The 20,957-nt window shown below is 35.9% G+C and overlaps 1 protein-coding gene across 1 annotated transcript; it reads right to left on the reverse strand.

The window, feature by feature from the left end:
* Positions 1-13,019: 13,019 nt before the first annotated feature.
* Positions 13,020-14,478, reverse strand: LOC113718328 (protein SLOW GREEN 1, chloroplastic-like). The gene has a single exon (XM_027243240.2). It carries the CDS (start codon positions 14,320-14,322, stop codon positions 13,270-13,272), a length of 1,053 nt encoding a protein of 350 aa, XP_027099041.2. The 5' UTR covers positions 14,323-14,478; the 3' UTR covers positions 13,020-13,269.
* Between the last annotated feature and the right edge of the window lie 6,479 nt (positions 14,479-20,957).

Consider the following 20,957-nt stretch of genomic DNA (forward strand, 5'->3'; position numbering starts at 1 on the left):
CCTTCCAACTTCCTAGGTTTCCCCTTATACAAGTCAACCTTATGATCACCTCCTGCACTGTTGCATTCCACCTCTTTCCCTTTATCACTCAACTTGGCCATGATCTGAGCCATCATGTCCATCATGCTCCAGATTCCTTAGTGTCTTATCTGTAGTCTCTTGTCTGATCTCCATAGCTCGCATGGTCTAATCCCTCATTCCTGGAAACCACAGTCTTCGCAGCACTCCCCAACTCATTTAGATCCCTCTTCATGGTTTCATCCTAGTTTTCGATCATCCCAACGGCTTGTAGATGGCTTTGATACCACTGTGATGGTATTGAACCAATAGGCAGCTAAAACGGGAAATAAAACTACCAAAATCAATGGAATAGTAATTGGAGTTTAATGAACCGGTAATTGAGCTCGATAATCCAATATTTCATTCAAATAACAATACTCAGATACAGAGAGGATGGTTACAGAGAAGAAGATGATAAGAAGGAAGGAAGGAAACTTGGGAAAGGAGAAAATAGAAGGAGAGAGAAACTCCCAAATCACTAAGAATTATCTGGATATTCACGCTTCTTACAAGCATGAATCTAATACATACACTACGGCTGAGCTAACTAACATCTAACAGACCCAATCGAAATAGGACACGTGGAAGATTTGCAAAGATCCTTCTGTTGCTTCCTTCACGCCAATTTGAGCTGATTTTCCGAGAGAAGGCGTGCTTTTTATTCACGCCTTTTACTTGTACTTTGTTTTTCCACTCCACGACTTCATGATCCGCTGCTAACGACTTACCACCTGGAACAACAGCTTTTACTTGATCACCAATTCTGAACTCCACTCCATGACACTTTCCAATTAATTTGTGTTCAAACTATCCTGAGGCAGTGGATTCTTCGGGAGAGATATGGAGCAGAAAGTAAGAGAGATTAAAAGCTTGTGGTCAAGGTTGCAGCATCATCCTATTGGATTGGAGGGGAGACTTGACAGTTCGTAGACTGATGAATATTCTTGTGGCCTGCCCAAAAGACACAGTTCATCTTCAATTGGTAGACATCTCCCGATTTGATCAGGAGATTGGTTGTATGTTGGGGTTCCTTGATGATGTTCTCAAGGATGTTGACTTTCAAAATGTAGTACAGGTCATCAGATACTCCACTTCATCTTGGATGGAGACTGCTGGCCAGCAGGTGATGGAAGTATTTGATTTGAATTTCAATTTTCTTTCTGTGTGTTGTTTTAACCTATCCTTTTCAACAATCATGCTTGGGTATCTCAGGAGTAGATTATGGGGTGCATCTTCTTAAGACAAAGCTTCCCGCTTCATAAGTGTCTTATCTGGCAACAAAGGCTGTTCGGCTATTGTTACAGCATAACTTTGCCACGCTAATTGGCCAATTCGATGTATTAGTTAGAGGTGTCAAAATGGGTGACTTGAGATGATTTGAGTTGGTTAAGATAGGTAATGGGTATAAGTAAGACAATTCATTTATACCCATTTAATTAGATGGATATAAATGGATAAGTCAAAAAAATGAGTCGGGTAACCTAATTACCCATTTATAACTCATTTATTTTAACTTTTTGTAAACACATTTAAATTCATTTTTGCAAACTAAGTTATCAATTTATACAGCCCTTTGCACCCATCATTAGTTTTAAATATTTACTTATAATACTCAATAAGCCTAGTTATCTTTTTTTTCATTCGTACTTTATGCAGCAAAATTACATACTATTTAATAATTGAACAATAATAATAAAAAAATTTAAACTAAGTACTCGTTGAGTTTGGATTTTATCTCACCAACCGTTTATGGGATAAAATCCAAACCCAACGGTTGGTGGGATAAAACCCAAACCCAACAGTACTAAGAAAGTTAACATAAAAACTTAATTTAAAAACTTCGAAAGTCTAGCATTTGTTTGTGTGAAAATTTAAAATTTGATTTTGGAAAAGTAGGAAAAGAGGCTAAAACTTATCATAAATTGATAATACTGAAAAATGAGTAAGTTAACAAATTAGGAGAAAATAAAAGTAGTTAACATCATCACAAAATGATGAATCTAAAAAAATATGAGCGGAGGAAGAGAGGATGTTGGGGGAAAACAATTTTAAATGGGTTAATTGGATTTTATGGGTTATCCAATAATACCCATTTATTAAATGACTATTATTGGGTAATCCATTTATACTCATATGCAAAAATTTAAAATACCCATATCCATTTATTCATGAACGGGTATGGATAAATTTAATTAAATGAATTTATTTGTCACCTATAATATTAGTAACATCTCACGTGCAAAGAACGTGAATATATTTATCAAGATATAAAACCTTTGATATACTACTGAATTTCTATGTAAAACTTTGATTGTTGTCATAATATTGACTAAGAAACTATATAATGGATAAGATTAAGCAATTGCTAGTCAAATAATTCAATAAACTATGACAAAAGAAATAGATCCCTTTAGTAAACTAAATTGGTTGACAATTTAAAATATATACTAACATAAATATATTTTATTAGAATATAATTTTAACATTAAAATATTAATATATTAGTTAATATATTTCAACCTTATAATATTAGTTAATAATATTACCAATTCTTTATTTGGCATTATCTAGAGTTTTTTTTAAATTCCTTTTTTGTATACAAAGCCAAAAAAAGGTTATTTTGCATTCTACAATTACAAAAACTCTAAAAATGGAAAATTATCATATTTAAGTTAAGTTGTTGGCATAATATTAACTAAGAAACTATATAATGACCAAAATTAAGCAATTACTAGTTGTACAAAATTTTTATTGTATACAAAGCAATTAGAAGTTTATTGTGGATTCTACTTTTTCAAAAACATTGAAGATGGAAAATTATCATATCTCAACTAGCTTGGGTTGTAATAGTAAGATGAGGATATTTTTAATAAATTTTTCAAACTAATACATATAACAAAAGTGGAGCAAAATATATACTCAAACGTTCTTATTTGCATACAACAAATTTTTATCAATTTCAGTAGTTGTAAAGCTTTTTTGTTAGTACTTTGTATAATTATCAATAAATTTTTTAGAGTTTTCTTAATCAATATAACCTAATGATGTGAAACCCCGATCTAGACAACCAAAACACCATGACTTAGACAGCGGAAATTTGACCCAACTAATCCCTAGAAGTCACAAACAATTTTGATATTAGCTCAACCGTAACTACTCGAATTAACGAACCAAATTAGAGGTAGTAGAACGCCACAATCAAGGAGATACTCGATTGATAAGTTCGGGTGAATAACTTGAGAAGATTCTCAAGTATTCAAAGGAAACTCTCTTGCCAAAGAGAAAGTGAAAACTCACTAATTGTATTTAATAGCCAAAAACTCATCCCAAAACAAAGAGGAAGTGGGGCTATTTATAGCCCTTACAAGCATTAACCCTAATCCAAAAATTGGCCAAACTATCCTACATACTTAAGGAAGATTTTGGGCCTCACTTACTAACAAATGGGCCGCAATTAAACTAGCTTAATTACCTAGACTTTCTAAAGCGAGAAATAACCAAAATCAACGAGGAAAATCAAATAATCCTACTAAACTCAAGTATTCGTGCAATCAACTGGTCTTCACTTGAATCTTCCAATTCCCCATGTGCTTGAATGGGATTTGGTCTTTATATTCTCATTCCCCTCCTCTTAAAGGCGATTTGTCCCCAAATCATGACTCTCTTACAAAACAAAAGTGATGAGAGCATGTGTATAGTCACCAAGCAGCCTGCATGTCGCCTTCTTAAGCAAAGAATGATCATGACATCCTTGTGTGGAACAAGGACAACTCGTGGTGGTGGTAGATACATGTTGCGGACAGTAAGATTTTCATGACAATGGTCACACAAGCGACGTCTCAACCCTATGGGTGGATCGTGAGCGGACGCCCGGTGAACCAAGGTTTGGTTGGGCTGTGAGTTATACGCATCAAGACGTGCAAACACTGCATCAAAGGCCAATGTAACTCGACTAGTGTTGGTTGGAATTACTTGACCAGCACTCTCTTCGCAGATCTCTATGGTTGCGGGTATTGCACACTGCAAGATGAAGGATATCTGACCACGAACAACCTGCACAAATGAAAACACGTTAAACACCACCAAGGTGGAACGATCCAGCTCCCAGTGCCCGATGTTGTCTTCAGGCTTAGCGAGCAGGATCAATGTTCGCCCTTTCTTTTCCTTGCCTTCTAATCGATCCAACTCCCATTCCCTCTGTAAAATATTTTGGTCCTCTCGAACTTGTGTAGGTGAGAGTGGAACAAGTATGATCCTTATCCCTTTATGCATGAACGAGTATTTGTTGGAATGACCTTCATAAGTAACCTCGCGATCAAATTGCCAAGGTCTTCCAAGAATAAGATGGGCAGCTTGCATAGGAACCACGTCACACACCAACTCATCCTCATATCTCCCAATGTTAAATTTCACAGAAACCTGCTTGGACACTCGCACTTCGCCGCAATCACTAAACCATTGAAGCTTATATGGTGTAGGGTGATCTTGGACAGGTAGGTGTAACTTCTTGACAAATAAGGCACTGGCGACATTGGTACAACTTCCTCCGTCGATAATCAAGCTACACACTTTCCCGTTAACTAGACATCGGGTATAGAAGATGTTGGTACGCTGCTCTTCTTCATTTGTGCGTTGAGCACTCAATGCCAACCTTGTAACAAGGCCTAGTCCAACTGGTTGGTCAGGGGCAATTATCTCTTCTTCCTCAACCAATGGTGGCATGCCTTCATACTCATCCTCCTCATCCGTTAGCACTTCACCACTTGGAAGCATGAGCATGGTCCTTCGGTTTGGACATTGGGACGCGATGTGACCGAAACTTTGACACTTAAAGCACTTAGTGTCGCGGTTTCTAGGTTTAGATGCCCCTAAATCAGCCTTAAATTCGGCCCTTTGGGTCGGTGTTGAAGATGACGAACCAGGCACCCATGCTCCATTCGAAACCCCACTTGCCTTGGCTGACTTTTGCTCACTCGTGTGGGTAATCTCGCCTTTATACTGCTGAGTTCTCCAATTTCCAGATTGGACGTTGGAGCTTTGGTGGGGGATACCCCTCCTCTTGAGCCTCCTTTCCACCTTGATAGCTTTGTCCAATAATTCATCCATGTCAAGATAATGTTGGAGCTCCACAACATCTGCAATTTCAGCGTGTAGTCCTCTCAGGAAACGTGCCATGGTTGCCTCTATATCCTCCCGAACATCAGCCCGCAGCATGGCCATCTCCATCTCCTTGAAGTAATCCTCAACCGTCATACTACCTTGGGTGAGAGTTTGTAATTTATGGTGCAAATCCCTGTGGTAATACGCTGGTATGAAGCGCTTCCTCATGATCCTTTTGAGTTCTTCCCAGGTGCGAATGAGTGGTGCTTCATTTCTCCTTTGTCTGGTGCGAATCTGATCCCACCAAATGGCTGCGTATTCAGTGAATTCAATGGTTGCCAACTTTACTTTTTGGGACTCTGAGTAGTGGTTGCAGTCAAAGAGCATCTCAATCTTCCTCTCCCATTCCAAATATGCTTCAGGGTCCGACTTGCCTGGGAAGGTAGGAATTTTAAGCTTGATTCCCTTTAGTTCATCATCCCCTTGATTAGGGATGCGTTTATAATTTCGGAATCGGTTTCCATCTGCCATGTCCTCCTCATTGTTCGAATCACCTAACTCCTCCACGTATGGTTGTCTCTTGGAGGCAGTCTTGCCTAGGGTTGATTGCTCCACCTTATCCTCCAGTGTATCAATTCTCTGAGCCATGCGATCAATGGCGCCTGTTAATGCTTCAAGAACATGTTTCATGTCATAAGGGTCACTTGTCGCATGAGTTTGAGACATGTTTATAGAGTACCTGCAAGGCTCAACAAACAGTTAGTAGAAATTGCCTCACTCACTCCCTTAGTGTATCACTCACCCTCGTGTATGTCACTCAAAGCGCTCCAATGGACTTACCAAATACCTTTACCTGTTGGGTTAGATAGTTTGAGAAATGCTGCTCAATCCCAAATAATTGTCACCAACTTCTTCCTCAAGAGTAATCACGGAGATGTAGGAGAAAGTGTAGGGAAGTGTTCCTAAAAGTTAGGAGAAAATATAGGAGAAAGTGTAGGATAGTGTTCCTAAAATTTAGGAAGAGAATATAGGAGAGTTTCCTAAAGTGGATGAGAGAATATAGGTGAGTTTTCTAAAGTGGATGAGAGAATATAGGAAAGGTCGTAAAAATGTATGAGAGAATTTAGGAAAGTTTCCTAAAAATAGATGGGAGACTTTAGGAAAGTTTCCAAAAGAAATGGATGAGAGAGTTTAGGAAAGTTTCCTAAAAAATGGATGAGAGAATTTAGGAAAGTTTTCAAAAAAAATGGATGAGAGAGTTTGGAAAAATTTCCTAAAAAGGTAGGAGAGAGAGTGTCCAAGTGAGTACAAAGAGTTATCCAAGTGCTTTACTTAGTTTCCTAATTGATTTTGGAAACAAGTTAGTTTTTGGAAACCCTTTGAAAATCCTTTTCCTCTTGAACAACTTTTGGTAACCTTCTTGAAACAACTTTTGGTAATCTTCTTGAAACAACTTTTGGTAACCTTCTTGAAACAACCTTTGGTAATCTTCTTGAAACAACTTTTGGTAACTTCCAAATTCTACTCCAAGAAAGATTGCACAAATCAGATTTGGTTCCCTATTCAAAACAATTCGGTTGCCACTTTCTTTCCTTTCCTTTTTTTTTTTTTTTTTTTTTGCCAACCGATTCCTCTTTTCTTTCTTTTTCTTTTCGTTTTTGTTTTCTGTTTTTTTTTTTGACTACAACTATCAACCACGACACAAAACAAGGAAATCCACAAATAATAACTACCAAGAACTCCAAGATCTTTCAAGAACTTTCAAAGAAGTTGTCAGGAACTTCAGAAATTTCAAGATTGTGATCAAGAATGCAAGAAGCTCAAGATTATTGTAAGTTCTCTTCAAGATTCACAAAATTCCAACAAGTTTTGCCAAAATTCATATTTGAAAACCAAGTAAACAAGTTGGATAACACAAACAACAAGGCTGGACAGATTTGTATTCGGATGAACAGTAACTATGAACAGTGTCGGTGAACAGTGTCAGTGAACAGTATGATAAACAGTGTTGGTGAACAGTACCTGTGAACAGTGACTCTTTTTTTTTTTTTGGTTCTAAACAAACGAACAGATTGGGATAAACATATATGACTCGAAATAAACGAAAAAAAAAAGATATAACCTGGTGGTTGTCGACTAGCTCTGGTACCAACTGATGTGAAATCCCGATCTAGACAACCAAAACACCATGGCTTAGGCAGCAGAAATTTGACTCAACTAATCCCTAGAAGTCACGAACAATTTTGATATTATCTCAACCCGTAACTACTCAAATTAACGAACCAAATTGGAGGTAGTAGAACGCCACAATCAAGGAGATACTCGATTGATAAGTTCGGGTGAATAACTTGAGAAGATTCTTAAGTATTCAAAGGAAACTTGATGAGAATATAAAGACAAAGGCCCATTCAAGCACACGGGGAATTGGAAGATTCAAGTGAAGACCAGTTGATTGCACGAATACTTGAATTTAGTAGGATTATTTGATTTTTCTCGTTGATTTTGGTTATTTCTCGCTTTAGAAAGTCTAGGTAATTAAACTAGTTTAATTGCGGCCCATTTGTTAGTAAGTGAGTCCCAAAATCTTCCTTAAGTATGTAGGGTAGTTTGGTCAATTTTTGGATTAGGGTTAATGCTTGTAAGGGCTATAAATAGCCCCACTTCCTCTTTGTTTTGGAATGAGTTTTTGGCTATTAAATACAATTAGTGAGTTTTCACTTTCTCTTTGGCAAGAGAGTTTCCTTTGAATACTTGAGAATTTTTTCAAGTTATTCACCCGAACTTATCGATCGAGTATCTCCTTGATTGTGGCGTTCTACTACCTCCAATTTGGTTCGTTAATTCGAGTAGTTACGGGTTGAGATAATATCAAAATTGTTCGTGATTTCTAGGGATTAGTTGGGTCAAATTTCCGCTGCCTAAGCCATGGTGTTTTGGTTGTCTAGATCGGGGTTTCACATCACCTAATTTAGTGAATTTAATCATCAATTTAATTTTTTGTCTTCTCATTAACTATCTATAATTTTTTGTCTTCTTATTAATTGTGATTTTCTTCTAAACCAATATGTATCTAAAATATAATTAACTTGAATTATCACTATATAACAACACAATAATTGGATGTAATTTTGGCACACATAATAATTGGAGATATGGGAAATGACTGGTAAATATAGTTGTAAATGTGCAGTCTTTAGTTTTAATTACCAACATTTTTGAGATGTAATTTATTGAAACTTTTCATTTTCTATTAATTTCATGGTTAAATGCAATAACTCTAATTAAAAGACGTGCAATGACTCTAATTAAAGATATGAGGCATAACAAAAATGAAGATCAAAATATTCTTATATTCTCTATTACCAAGACTCATCACACATTTTATAGTAATGATAATGATAATGACGTGAACTAACTGGTGAAGGACCTTATTTCTTTCAGTTGATTAAGAGCCGATGGTTGCGAGAGCAAGATGTGCTTTAAGTGAGAATGTCCTAAATTATATGGAAAGTGGAACAGGAGTTCTGAAATTTCTCTTTTAAATAAGTGAAATTCGTGGGCCGTTTATATATATATATATATATATTCAACGGTTGAGGGTGTTAAAAATTAGTTTTTGTCTTTTGGGGGGGGGTACGCACTTGTAGGAAGAATTTGGCACCTTTATTGCACAAGATAATGCCCTCACATTGTCCAAATTTTCCTCATTAAAAACAAAGAGTGTGGTAAGGACAAGTTATTGGTAGTAAAAATTCTAAATCCAATTTCAAATTACCTATAGAAATTGAATTTTTTGCCAAAATAACACTCTTGCTAAAAAATATTCCCAATGTGATTTACTTTCAAAATTTATTCCCATAACGATATTATTGTTGCCATCTAGTTATTCTGATTGCCATACAGGATAATAAGAAAGAAAAGTTCTAATATCATTTATAGTTTTCAACATGAACTAAAAATTTAAATTTTTATTATTATAGAGGCACAAGAAGATTGCATAACTTTTATAATTTTCTTATAATTATTTAAAATAAATTCTACCATTATTGACCTTGCTATTATTGGTCTCTGAATTTTTTAAAATGTATCAAACCTATTGCATATATTTTTTTCAAAAAATAAATTTTAAAAATACAAAAATTGCAACAAAAATTTCAATGAAAATTGTAAGCAATTACAAAAACTTTAAAACTATCATATTTGTTTATGTTATCCTTCCTATTCCTTAAAAAGACAAGAGAATAATTTTCATTTGCCTTGAGATTATCGATTCGAGAAGCATATTTTTTAGATGCTGTTAATATAAATATTGGTTTCTTAGAATTACGTTTGACAAGGGAATGATAATGAAACAAAAAAATGCGGGAAGATTTAAAAAGAAAATTGGAGAAAATATTATATAGGAAAGAGAAATGGAATGTACCTTTATCTCCATCCTAGCAAATATGTAGCCTAAGTAGCAAAAAAGGATCATAAATATAATAAATTTTAAAATTAGGTTACTTTGGGTATATGTTTTGGAAAAAGAGTTATTTTGGCAATAAACTCTATAAAAATTAGAAGCAATTGCATGAATTCTAAAATAGGAAGAAATATCCATATCAGCGACAATTTGAACTGTTTTGACATTGCCCACGTAGATATATCATTCATTATCATTAGACTTTCGATAATTTAGACAACCTTGCATAGACACACTGATGTGAGTTGTTGCATCAGAATATAACCACCATGTGTGTCTAGGTACCACTATTAAATTAACTTCACAACAAATCAAATTTAGAAGTATACCTTTCTTAGCACACCATGCGTGATAGTTGGTACAATGTTTATTTTTATGTCCTTCAACTCCACAGAAGAAACAACTATTCTTTTCCTGATTAACTGATTTCTTTTATTGTTTCTTTTGTGGTGCCATACTTGCAGTATTTTTATCTTTTTTTCTCTTAAGTCCCTTACTTTTATTATTAGTGATTGAGACCAGATGAGGATTCTCCGTTTGATCTTGTTTCAATCTTTCCGCTTCCTCTATACAGTGTGAGATGAACTCATTTAAAAGCTAAGTCTTCTTTTAACAGTTGTAACTCACCTTAAATTGGCTAAACTGTGTAGGAAGAGATATTAAAAGCAAATGCACTAATAACTCTTCAAAGAGTATCAATTTAAGTACATTTAATTTTGAAGCAAGATGAGATATCTCCATGATGTATTATCTGATATTACTTTTACCACTATATTTTATTGAAACTAGACGTGTCAAGAGCGTACTAATTTCAATTTTTCCGTTCTTGATAAATCTTTTTTCAATGTCTTGAAGGAACTCTTTAGCAATAACTGTCGCTTCTGACACAGTTTCTCTGAATGCTTCCGAAACAGCCTTTTTAATGATCATCAAACACAAGCGATTTGATCTCTTCTACCTTTCCTTATTCCTTTTTTTATTAGAGGTACTCTGATCTGTAAGAGGTGAGGGAGAATTATCTTTTAACATAAGATCGAGATCTAATACTCCAAGTACTATCAAGAGATTTTCTTTCCAAAACTTGAAATTTGAGCCATTCAGCATAGGAATATTATTGATGTTGGTAGTAATATTCGTAAGATCATTTACAACTGAACAGAAAACAGAAAATAATTAAAACAATCTCACATAAATCAAAATAATAATAAATTTAAATAATGGTAACTCTATCTCAAGCTACTGATATTCCATCAATATTTTATCTTTGGACAAAAATATTAACTTTTAAGTGATAACTTGGCGCAGTAATAAACATTGATAATAATAACATATTAAAAAATAAATTTTTCTTTGGACCAATTTATAATTCACATGTAAAAAAAAATCGAATAATTATTACGTGTTTATTTCCATAAATGCACATGCAATTTTGTTAAACATTGACTTTCCTTTGGGCTGGTCAATATTTGCAAAATTACAAGTACTAAACTAGTTATATTCTAGAATAAATTAATTTTCACAAAAGAGGTCACTTTGGTGGCATATTATTTCAATTAATTTATTTCAAAATATATAATCACACCAATATTTAAATTTAAAATTATACAAAAATTTTGATCAAAGTCAATTTTGATTAACTCTAGTCAAAACGTGAACAAACCAATCAGATCTGGTCAAACCAATCAATTGGATCAAGACTTATTGGACCAAAAGTCCATATCCATGTCTTGACCCAAATTTATCATTCAAGCCCAAAATTTTCTTGAAGTGCATAAATACCTTATAAAACTATATATTTAGTGGGCCAAACATATGAATTTTGTAAGGCTTAAATATCTTATTTAACTTTATTAGGGTTCATTTAAATTAGAGAAACCCTAATAACCTTAACATAAATATAGGCATATTTATTCTTAAACAAAGAAACAAGCCAAAGAAAATACAAATCACAGCTGAATCAATGCAAGACAAGCCGTGTACCCAAGATCAGAGACATAAACCATGTAGTCTTAAAAATAAAATTAACACACAATTGGATCCTTATAAATCTCTGAAAATAAAGGGAAAATAAGATAGGGCAGCAACTAGATTTCCTGTTCCTTGTTTGAGGATTCTCCGGTGCGCATCAAAACAGATTCTTACTAAATAGTGCATAAGTTCGGGACTCAAATATAAGTCCTTTTAAACTCGAGTGGAAGTGTAAATTCACGTTCAAATTTGGGCAAAAGTTGCTGACTAGATCAGCTTTCAAACAACCATGCATACTTTATTGAAAGCATAAATTGGACGGTGACTTTATCACATGAATACGACAGGAACGTTACCAAGCATTGGCAATTAAATTACAGTAAACCCGCAATTGAAGATTGTTAACAGCCGTGCAATTAAGAAAAAAATAATTGTAGTTACATAAAAACTTGAAAACTATGATTTATCAAATCCGTATTATTTTTCAATAATCAACCATATCCTGCTCTGATACCACTTATTAAGGTAGTTATTTATATTTAATCTTTGGTAAAAACCATCACCTATTAAACCCAAAATCGATATGGTGATTATTAAAAAATAAATTAACAGTAAAATTGCGCAAGCATACCTGGATTCGTGTTGACAAACTAGTGCTTGAATTTTTAGAAATTTTGAGGTAATCTTCCAGGTCAACACGTATTTGTCAATTCTTGAAAGAACCCTTTAATTTCTCTCTAGTATATTTCATAATTTCTCTCTGGTATCTTTCCTGATGATGGGATATTAGGAAAGAGCTATTTTGTGGTACTAGAAAATACGATAATAAGAATTCCATGTGATTTGGGGACCATAACTCTATTTATAGATAACATTACTGTTACCCTTTAGATTCCTATTTCAGTCCATCATAAAATAGGAAATACCTTTAAATCTCTACACATTAAAAGCACACATCCTATTAGATACTTTAAAACCCAAATTATATTTGATTACTTTAATTGGATTTAACCTTATTTGATAGTTTGAAATACATAATTATTCACATATAAGTCCAACATTGGATTAAGGATCCAACATTAGAAACCTAGGTGAAGATGAGGAAACTTGAGGTCTTGATCTTGTAAGAGTAATCTGAGGTACTTAAGAAAGTCTTCATATTCAGGTCTCATTTGTTCATTTTTTCCTAGTTCATAATCAGTATCCAAGGCATCGGTTAGGTAGATATCATGTCATGATCACGGATATTGTTGATGAAAGACCAGATCGTTTCATTTCTTAACCACTAAATCATGCAAATATATGAGGTCACTCAAAGTGAAAGCAGAGAAGATTATATTGGCCTCTTGGGGTATATTTTGGGGTGTACTAGAATTGAACCAAATGAACAAAGTCATGCAAGTTGATAGGAATTCAACACTGAAATTGATTGCCCAGATATTGAAGCTCTTATTTCTCTCATACAGAGCCAATTTTATCAAAAAAAAATGAAGGATTAACGATTGATACCTCACAAAATCATTTCTGAATTGCAATTCAGAAACTGAAATTCCTAAACTCCCATCTACGGAACAGAAAACAAAAGCACTAGACGTATCAAAAGTCGACCTCCAGATTGCCAGAAAACATCAAAAGCATGCTTCTATTGTTCAGAATTCACTGAATTACTAACCATTAATTCAATTCTTATCCTCGGGAGTCAGAAACAGCCTCATTCTTCGAATAGGAGTCCTCAGGTACCATTCCACCTCAATTTTCTTGGGCGAGAGTTCGCGGTACGTTGCAAATTGCTCCCTAGCTTCTTTCTTCCGATCAAGCAAAGTATATATCATCCCTTTACAAAAATAAGGCCTATAATCACTAGGATCCTGCCTCTCAAGTTCCTCATAAATCCTCAATGCTTCATCCACATTATTAAGCAAGAATTGTAACTGTGCCCAGAATAGCATAAGAAATCTCTCTTCCTTCCCCTGCTTCTCCTGATCAACCACACCTTCTGATGACTCCCTGATTTTTTCATCTAACCACTTTACATGTTTCTTGAGTGCAGACAAGTCCACCAACAATGAAATCTCAAACATTGGCAAGACAGAAGGCAGATCACCCTCCAGCAAAATAGGCAACAGAACTTCTATTGCTTCTTGTGTATTCCCCATTTCATTCAATAGTCTTGCAGCAAGAAACGTCCAATCTGTGATTTCTGGCTGAGCTGAGGTTAACTTGTGCAATATATCCAAGCATTCTTTCTTCTTGCTAGCCTTCAGTTTCTTCTGAAGCAAAGTTTTCAAGGCCTCAATGGCCTCAGGATTCAGTTTCTGATGCAACTCTGATTCCAACACAGCCCCAGTGGCCTCAGAGTTGGATTTCTTTAAGGGTTGAAGAACTTCTTTGAAGACTCCGATGGCATCAGAAATGTTTTGCTGTGATGTTGGAGTTGGTGGAAATGGAAAAATTGCTCTAGCTGGTTTATTGAACTTCCCAAAGGACCCAAACACGGCCACCGCAAAAATGACAGCAGCAGTGGTGGTGGTCTTGAGGGTGGAAAGGAAGGGGTTTGAAGTGGAGGAGGAGTTAGAAGAAGCAGAAGAGGCATTGATGATTATCAACTTCTTGCTGTGAAGGGGCTTATAAGAATGAAAATGAATTTGCTTCTTCAATATTGGGAAAGATGGGATTGAAGTTGACTTGATCAGGAGGAAGGATGATGATGCTAGAGTTGAACTTGAGTCCATAGCTTCTCTGGGGGCTTTGGATTGAGGTCTGAGGTTCGGTTATTTGTGAATGTAATGTAAGGTTTAAAGGCTGTGGGTTGGCAATACGAATTGAGGAAGAAGGGAGGAAGGAGGGAGGAAGGCAGGAGGGGATCAGCTCAGGAAGGAGGGATTGATTGCTGGATCTTCTAAATTACATTAATAATCAGCATTGCACATTTGTTGCATTAATTAATCAATTATCAATAAGAAATCCTTAAAAGTACTCTTAGCATTGGTGTATATTCCATGATCATGATATAACAATATAGTGAAGTCTTTTCTTTCTTTACCTTTTTGTTCTTTTAAATTAATTTTTTATACGCTAACGATGTACATACTATGAATAAAAAAAATTAATGTAAATTTAAATTTTAAATTCAAATTTTAAATATGTATCAAGTATCTAACCATGATAGTATATGCACTATCAATACATATAAGATTTTTTTTGAAAAGCAGTGCATACAAGATTTACTCACTTTTTCTAATGACAATTACATGTGCACTTCATATATTTACACAACTACAGTTCCTGTAATGGGAGTACGAAGGGGCTGGGAAGGGGCAGAGGGGGGGGGGGATATTGGTGGGTGATATGTCAATTGACTTACTTTTTTCAATGTTTCGCTTAGTGCTCTGAAGAACATAAGGCTCAGCGTTCATATACACAAATTCCTCCATTAAGAGGAAGCCTCAGTGTAGACACCAAATTTTTGGTGTTTTGTTATTTACTATTCATTTTTTTGTTTGTTCTATTTTTATTTGTCACAATTAGTTTTATTCACTTTTAGTTTTAGTTATTTTAGCCATTTTAGCATAGAATTAAGAGAAAATCATGAAAAAAAAGAAAAATAGAGTTTTTGTTTTATTTGGCTTTATTTATCTATTTTAGTCATTTCTACTTAATTTATTTTTATTTTTTATTTTTTATTTTTGTTTTTGTTTGGTTCATTTAGAAAAGAAAAAGAAAAAGTGAAAAATGAGAAAAATGAAAAAGGAAAATAGGAAGTTGCATTTTTGTTTATTTATTTTTATTTGTATCCAGTGTTATTTAAGTTGTTTTTGTTATTATTATTATTATTTATATTTTATCATTTCTGTATTTATTAAGTGGAAAGTTAAAAAAAAAAAAAAAAAAAAAAAAAGAGAGAAACGCGACTTGCAAGCTGCGTTTTTGCAGCTTGCAAGAGAGGGCCTCGGTGAGCCCCTTGGGCTGCAATATTTGAAGAGAGTGCTGAGTGTTTTAGGGTTGGAGGTTCCAATATATAAAAAAAAAGAAGATGGCAGCCGCAAGGGGATTTTTTGGGGGAGCGAGGGTTTCTGGCTAAACCAAAAGAAGAAAAAGGAAAGGCAGCGAAAAGATAGAGTTTTGGGGGAAAGGACTAACGGCTGGGGTTTAAGAAGGTTGAAGGCTAGAGAAAATTCTGGGTGGAGGACATACGAGAGAGAGGTGACAGCCGAAACTTAGAAAAACAAAGAGAGAAAGCTAGAAGGGAAAAGACAGAGAGTGTGCGGCTGAAGAAAGCAGAAAAACAGCGACTGAGAAAGAGTGATAAAAGAGTGAGGAAGATTTACGGCGGATTAAGAGAAAAGCAGTGAGTTTTAGAGGTGTTGGTTCAGGAAACTTTGGGCAGCAAGAAGGTTTTGGATTCGTTGAAGCAAGGCAAAAAATCAGGAAGCGCATCTGCGGGAGAGACGAAGAAGCAAAGATTTCGTCTTCTGGAATACATCAAGCTTTCGGTCAAGGTTTAAAGGTAACATTTTTTTTACTTTGGATTTGTTTGTAAGTTGCTGAGTTATGTTTGTATGCTGAAAGTCTTAGTCTTTGCACTGGATTGCATTCTTCATGCGAGTTTCTATCCGTGAATCTGGTTTGTTCTTGGAGGAGAAGGGATTTGCGTTTAGCTGTGTTCGTTTCTAGTGTTCATGGCTGTTTTCTTTTGGTGATTTTTATGCACAATCTGGGTTGGAAATTTCTGGGAGATGCATGATTTATGGCTGGATTTTTGATGATAGGATGCATAAGATCGTATTTGTTTTGGGTTCGAAGAGGTTGCCGCTGGCTGCAAATTTTGTTGGCTATGTATGTCTTGGATAATATAGTGGGAAGTTGCGTTTTTTTACTTCCAGATTTGCATGTTTATTTTGAGTCTTTGTATTGAAAATGAATGGCAAGTCTGGTGTTTGATATTTTGATTCCAGTCTGTCTTTTGTTTTGCTTGGAATGCTAATTGTTGCCTTTTGAAAGGAGGACCGCATTACATAAGATTTCAATGTTGCAGAAAATTTGTAAACTTTGCTTGAAGTTGCTTGAATCATTTGGATTTTGCATGCTTGTTGCCCGGCTTTTGGTGTCTAAATCTGAAAGTTTTCATGATGTAAAGTAAGAGGTTTGCATAGTTGTATTTAGTTTTGATTGAGCATGGAGACTGATTCTTGCAAAGTGCCGAATTACAAAAGGTTTTGCTGCATTTTCGTTCCTTCTACGGCTGTTAGTTTTTTCCCCCCCCTAATGGTCAACTCTATTTCTTTGTGCCAACCCTTCAGTGAAGTTGCGTGTTTAATTGAGGATGAATGAGTAGAAACTTGCTGTTTCATGAACTTATTTGCATGATAGAATGGATAGAAGCAATACCAGAAAATTTTTCAGAACATTGTATGCTTCCATTTATCCGTTTTTCTTTTTCTCCTTCGGCTGGTTTTGGGCGTTGATTGTTGTGTTTTGCTGTTTTGGAATCAAGGCATTTGATGTTAGGATAAAAATACTAATTTGGTCTGGATGAAAATGGCATTAAAATGAACATAAGAATGGCAGGAGACATGGCTGGAAAATTTGCAGAAAGCTTCAAATGCAGAAATCTTCAAAGTGCCGAATCATTCTTGTGTATTTTTCCAGAATGTTTGCATGATCTTTCCCTATGTTTTTGGGTTGTTTGACTGCCAAGTTTATGCTTTGTTGTTTGGTTTGAAGTTTGGAATGTTAGATCAAGAAAAGTTTTGGCTAAATCTGAATCACGATATTGGAAAGGGAAGCAAAGAATGCAGCAGTCTTATTGATCTCATTGCAGAAAATTTTCCTACGTGATTGCATGCTTTGCATGAAGAAATAAACCTGGAAAATTGCAGATCAACCCCTTGGCTTCTAACTAAAGCCATTAGGACCCAATCAATTAAATAATTTCATCAATTTGGTCCTTGGTAATTTTAATTTGTGCAACTTCATTGTTTGTTTGCTTCAATTAACTACCATGCTTTGTTTCAATTGCGCTTAAGTCATGACTTTAGGAACTTTATGATCAAATGAACTTTGTTTTGCACATTTCTTTTAATTTTTTTTAAATAAAGTGGTACCTTGACCCTTTTATTATTTTGGAGGGTAAGTTAGTAATTTCACTACGTTAGGGCGTCGCTTCAAGGGAGGTACACTCTATCCTTCATTTGCACTTCATTTGACCCTACGTGCTCCTACGTGTTATGTGAATACGCATGCCTACTCCGCTTTCCTTACCTCTTTGCGTGCATTTACTTGCTTTTACTTCTATTTAAGTTTTATGGGGTATGTGTACACCTCTTGGCTTGTAATAGATAGGGCTCGTAGAGCATTTGGTCCATTTCCCCTTCCCCTTGGTTGCTTTTATTTAAGTTTTTATGGGGTATGTGTACACCTCTTGGCTTGTAATAGATAGGGCTCGTAGAGCATCTGGTCCATTTCCCCTTCCCCTTGGTTGCTTGCTTTTGTTGTTACATGTTAAATTGCTTTAGTAGGCTCTTGCATCTAGTCGAGCATGCTAAGTGCTACGTGCTACGTGTTTACGAGCGTTTTGGCATGTCTACTTGCTTTCATAACCATGAATGAATGGAATGGATGAATGTACGTTTCCGCTAGTCCAACGCTAGTCGGGATTCATAGAATGGGCTAGTCCAACGCTAGACCCTTAGGGATTTCCCCTCGTTAGCACATCATTTGCTTGCTCACTACATTTTCATGCATTTTTTCTTAGTTTTTATCATTTAGCATGCTCCTCTAGTCCCTTCCCTCTCACTTTAGATTTTTGCATTTCATGCTAGTTATAGGGTTCATTTTGCTTGAGTGCCCCCTTCCGATAAGGGAGACGAGCGAGTGTGGCTATTCGATAGCCTTAGCACGCTAGTTTCACCTTCTAATCAAAGGGAAAACCGAAGTCGAAAAGTTAGGAGTCATTCCCATACCCGACCTGATGCATTCCCTTAGGTTCATTCATTCTCGTTTATCACTTACTCATTCTTTTCAATTCACATTTTCCTTTCCTTATTGTTCATTTTGATTTCTACTTCACAAAATTGCACTTAATTACACCTATATGTACTTATCACTATATTTCATACACTTGCACACAAACACTTGGATTTTTCATACAATTCCACACATGCACCTTTTCATACACTTGCACACGAAAACACTTGAATTTGTTTTACAATTTCACACAAGCACCTTTATACAATTTCGCACACTTGCACTTGCATTTCTTGCATCTTTCATACACTTTCACACTTGCACGCTTGAATCTCATTTGCATTAACCGACCTCTATGAGGTTTTCCTTTGTTGGCCGCCACAATTCATGTGGTTTGGGACCAAAAGCCTCACGAGAGACATCGTAGAATTTAGGATTGCATTTTCCTTTTCGTTTTGCATTCATATAGTCATATCCAACGTGCGAACATACATTGGGTAGAAAAATAGGAAAGGTAAGGTTAAGTCGCGCAACTAGTCTTGGCTAGGTCAAAGGGGTGCCTTGGATTCTATCCTTGCCTTCCCCTTTGTCAAACGTGACCCCCGAACCTTTTTCTTTGGCTTACGTGGACTAGGAGTCGTTTTAAAAAGGGTTTTACTACTTTGTCTTTAAAAAACACTTTTTTGGGTGACTTGGTACACCCCAAATCTATACCAAGTGGCGACTCCGTTTTCATATTTAAAAAACCCTTTTTAAAATTTCATTTGGCCAAATCGTCGCTTTCCAAAGTCCCATGGCCTTTTTACTTTTCATTTTGCACACGTTCACACCACACTTCACACACACATCACTCACACAATTCACACTCAGATCGAAAAGTGGGGCGCGACAGTTGGCGACTCCACTGGGGACTTCCTAAGTGGGTCCAAGCATTTGACTTAGCCATTCGTTTCCTTTTTCTACCCTTTTTATGCATTGCATTTGGATATTAGGCTTGCATTTTCCATTTTTAGGGCCATTTGCCTCGCGCGCGTATCCAACTATTCCCTCACTCACGTATGTGTGATTGGTTGATTGGATGTTGTTTACTTGTTTATCTAGCGCTTGCATTGCATTTGGGAGGGGGCGTGTCACCTTTAGAGCCTCACGTTGGTTCTCAACCCCTTCCCTCAAAATAGGGGAGCACTTCATACGTGCACGTTTACTTGCTTTTATCCCATTTTATTTTGTTTTTCGTGGGCGTTTCCCACACCGCCTTGTAGGATTAGGATCGATTGCCTTGGGTAGGCGGCTGGTGTGCTCTGCGCCCATAGCGCTACCTAAGGGATCACTCGAGCCACCGATCAAAGGCCTTGGGAGTGATGACCCTTTGCCTTTAGGTCTGAAGGCTTGGGAGCCGAAGCTTTATCGAGTCTAGGCATTAATGAACCAAACCTCATGCATCCATGTTAGCATTTGCCTAGGGTAGAGTCAGCCTCACCCTTTTTAAGCACAATTAGGCACGAGGGAAGGGGTTCCACCCCTTTTTATTGGCTTTTATCGTATTTCTTTTCTTAATTGCTCCCAATGTGTTATGTGTACTATCAACTGCACTAACCATTTCATTGTTTCCTTGGTTTGCATTCATGTGCCTTAGCAATAAGAGGCCTCTTTGGCACTCTTTTAGTGACTCACCCACTAGATAGCTCACATGTCTAAGTTTCAGTCTTTGCACTTACTTTTCAGTAAATACATTTCATGTTTAGACCTTTTCCCCCCGTTGCATTATTTATGTCCTTTAGCTCACATTTCATGTTTGTCACATATTTACATAGCTTTAATAAACTGGCATCATGCATAAACCATAGAAAGGGAATGCCACATAGGGAATCCCGTGTTTAGGAATAAGCCACCTTGTGTCTCGGATACTTAATCCAGTGAGACTTGCACGTTTACATTTTGTACCATCCAAAGGGGTAGTGCACAAGGTAAGGTAGGATCCGATTATTTTCATAAAGTGATCCTTGGAATATGAGCATCTAATAATCACTTTTGGCCATTTTTATCAAAATTGGTAAAAATCCTTTGCGTAAAGGACATTAATTTGAAGAAAATTCACAAATGATTCCTCATGGTTGAGATGATAAATATGGAGGCCAAATCTTGATTTTAGAAGGCTCATAGACTAATTTTCTGAAATCACTAATGGCCGGACAATTCAACCAATCCATTTTGCCAATTCATTCAATAAATCGTCAATTCACTTGACCAATTTACCCTTCTTAGGGTCATCCGGTCGATTTTGAATAAATCATCAATTCACTTGACCAATTTACCCTTCTTAGGGTCATCCGGTCGATTTTGAATAAATCATTAATTCATTTGACCCATTTACCCTTTTTAGGGTCACCTGGTCGATTTT

The sequence above is a fragment of the Coffea arabica genome, chromosome 11e (genome assembly GCF_036785885.1).
Source record: "Coffea arabica cultivar ET-39 chromosome 11e, Coffea Arabica ET-39 HiFi, whole genome shotgun sequence".
Classification (NCBI taxonomy): domain Eukaryota; kingdom Viridiplantae; phylum Streptophyta; class Magnoliopsida; order Gentianales; family Rubiaceae; genus Coffea; species Coffea arabica.

Coding starts and splice junctions, on each gene's coding strand:
- LOC113718328 (XM_027243240.2), bottom strand. CDS start 14,322: ATGGACTCAAGTTCAACTCTAGCATCATCATCCTTCCTCCTGATCAAG.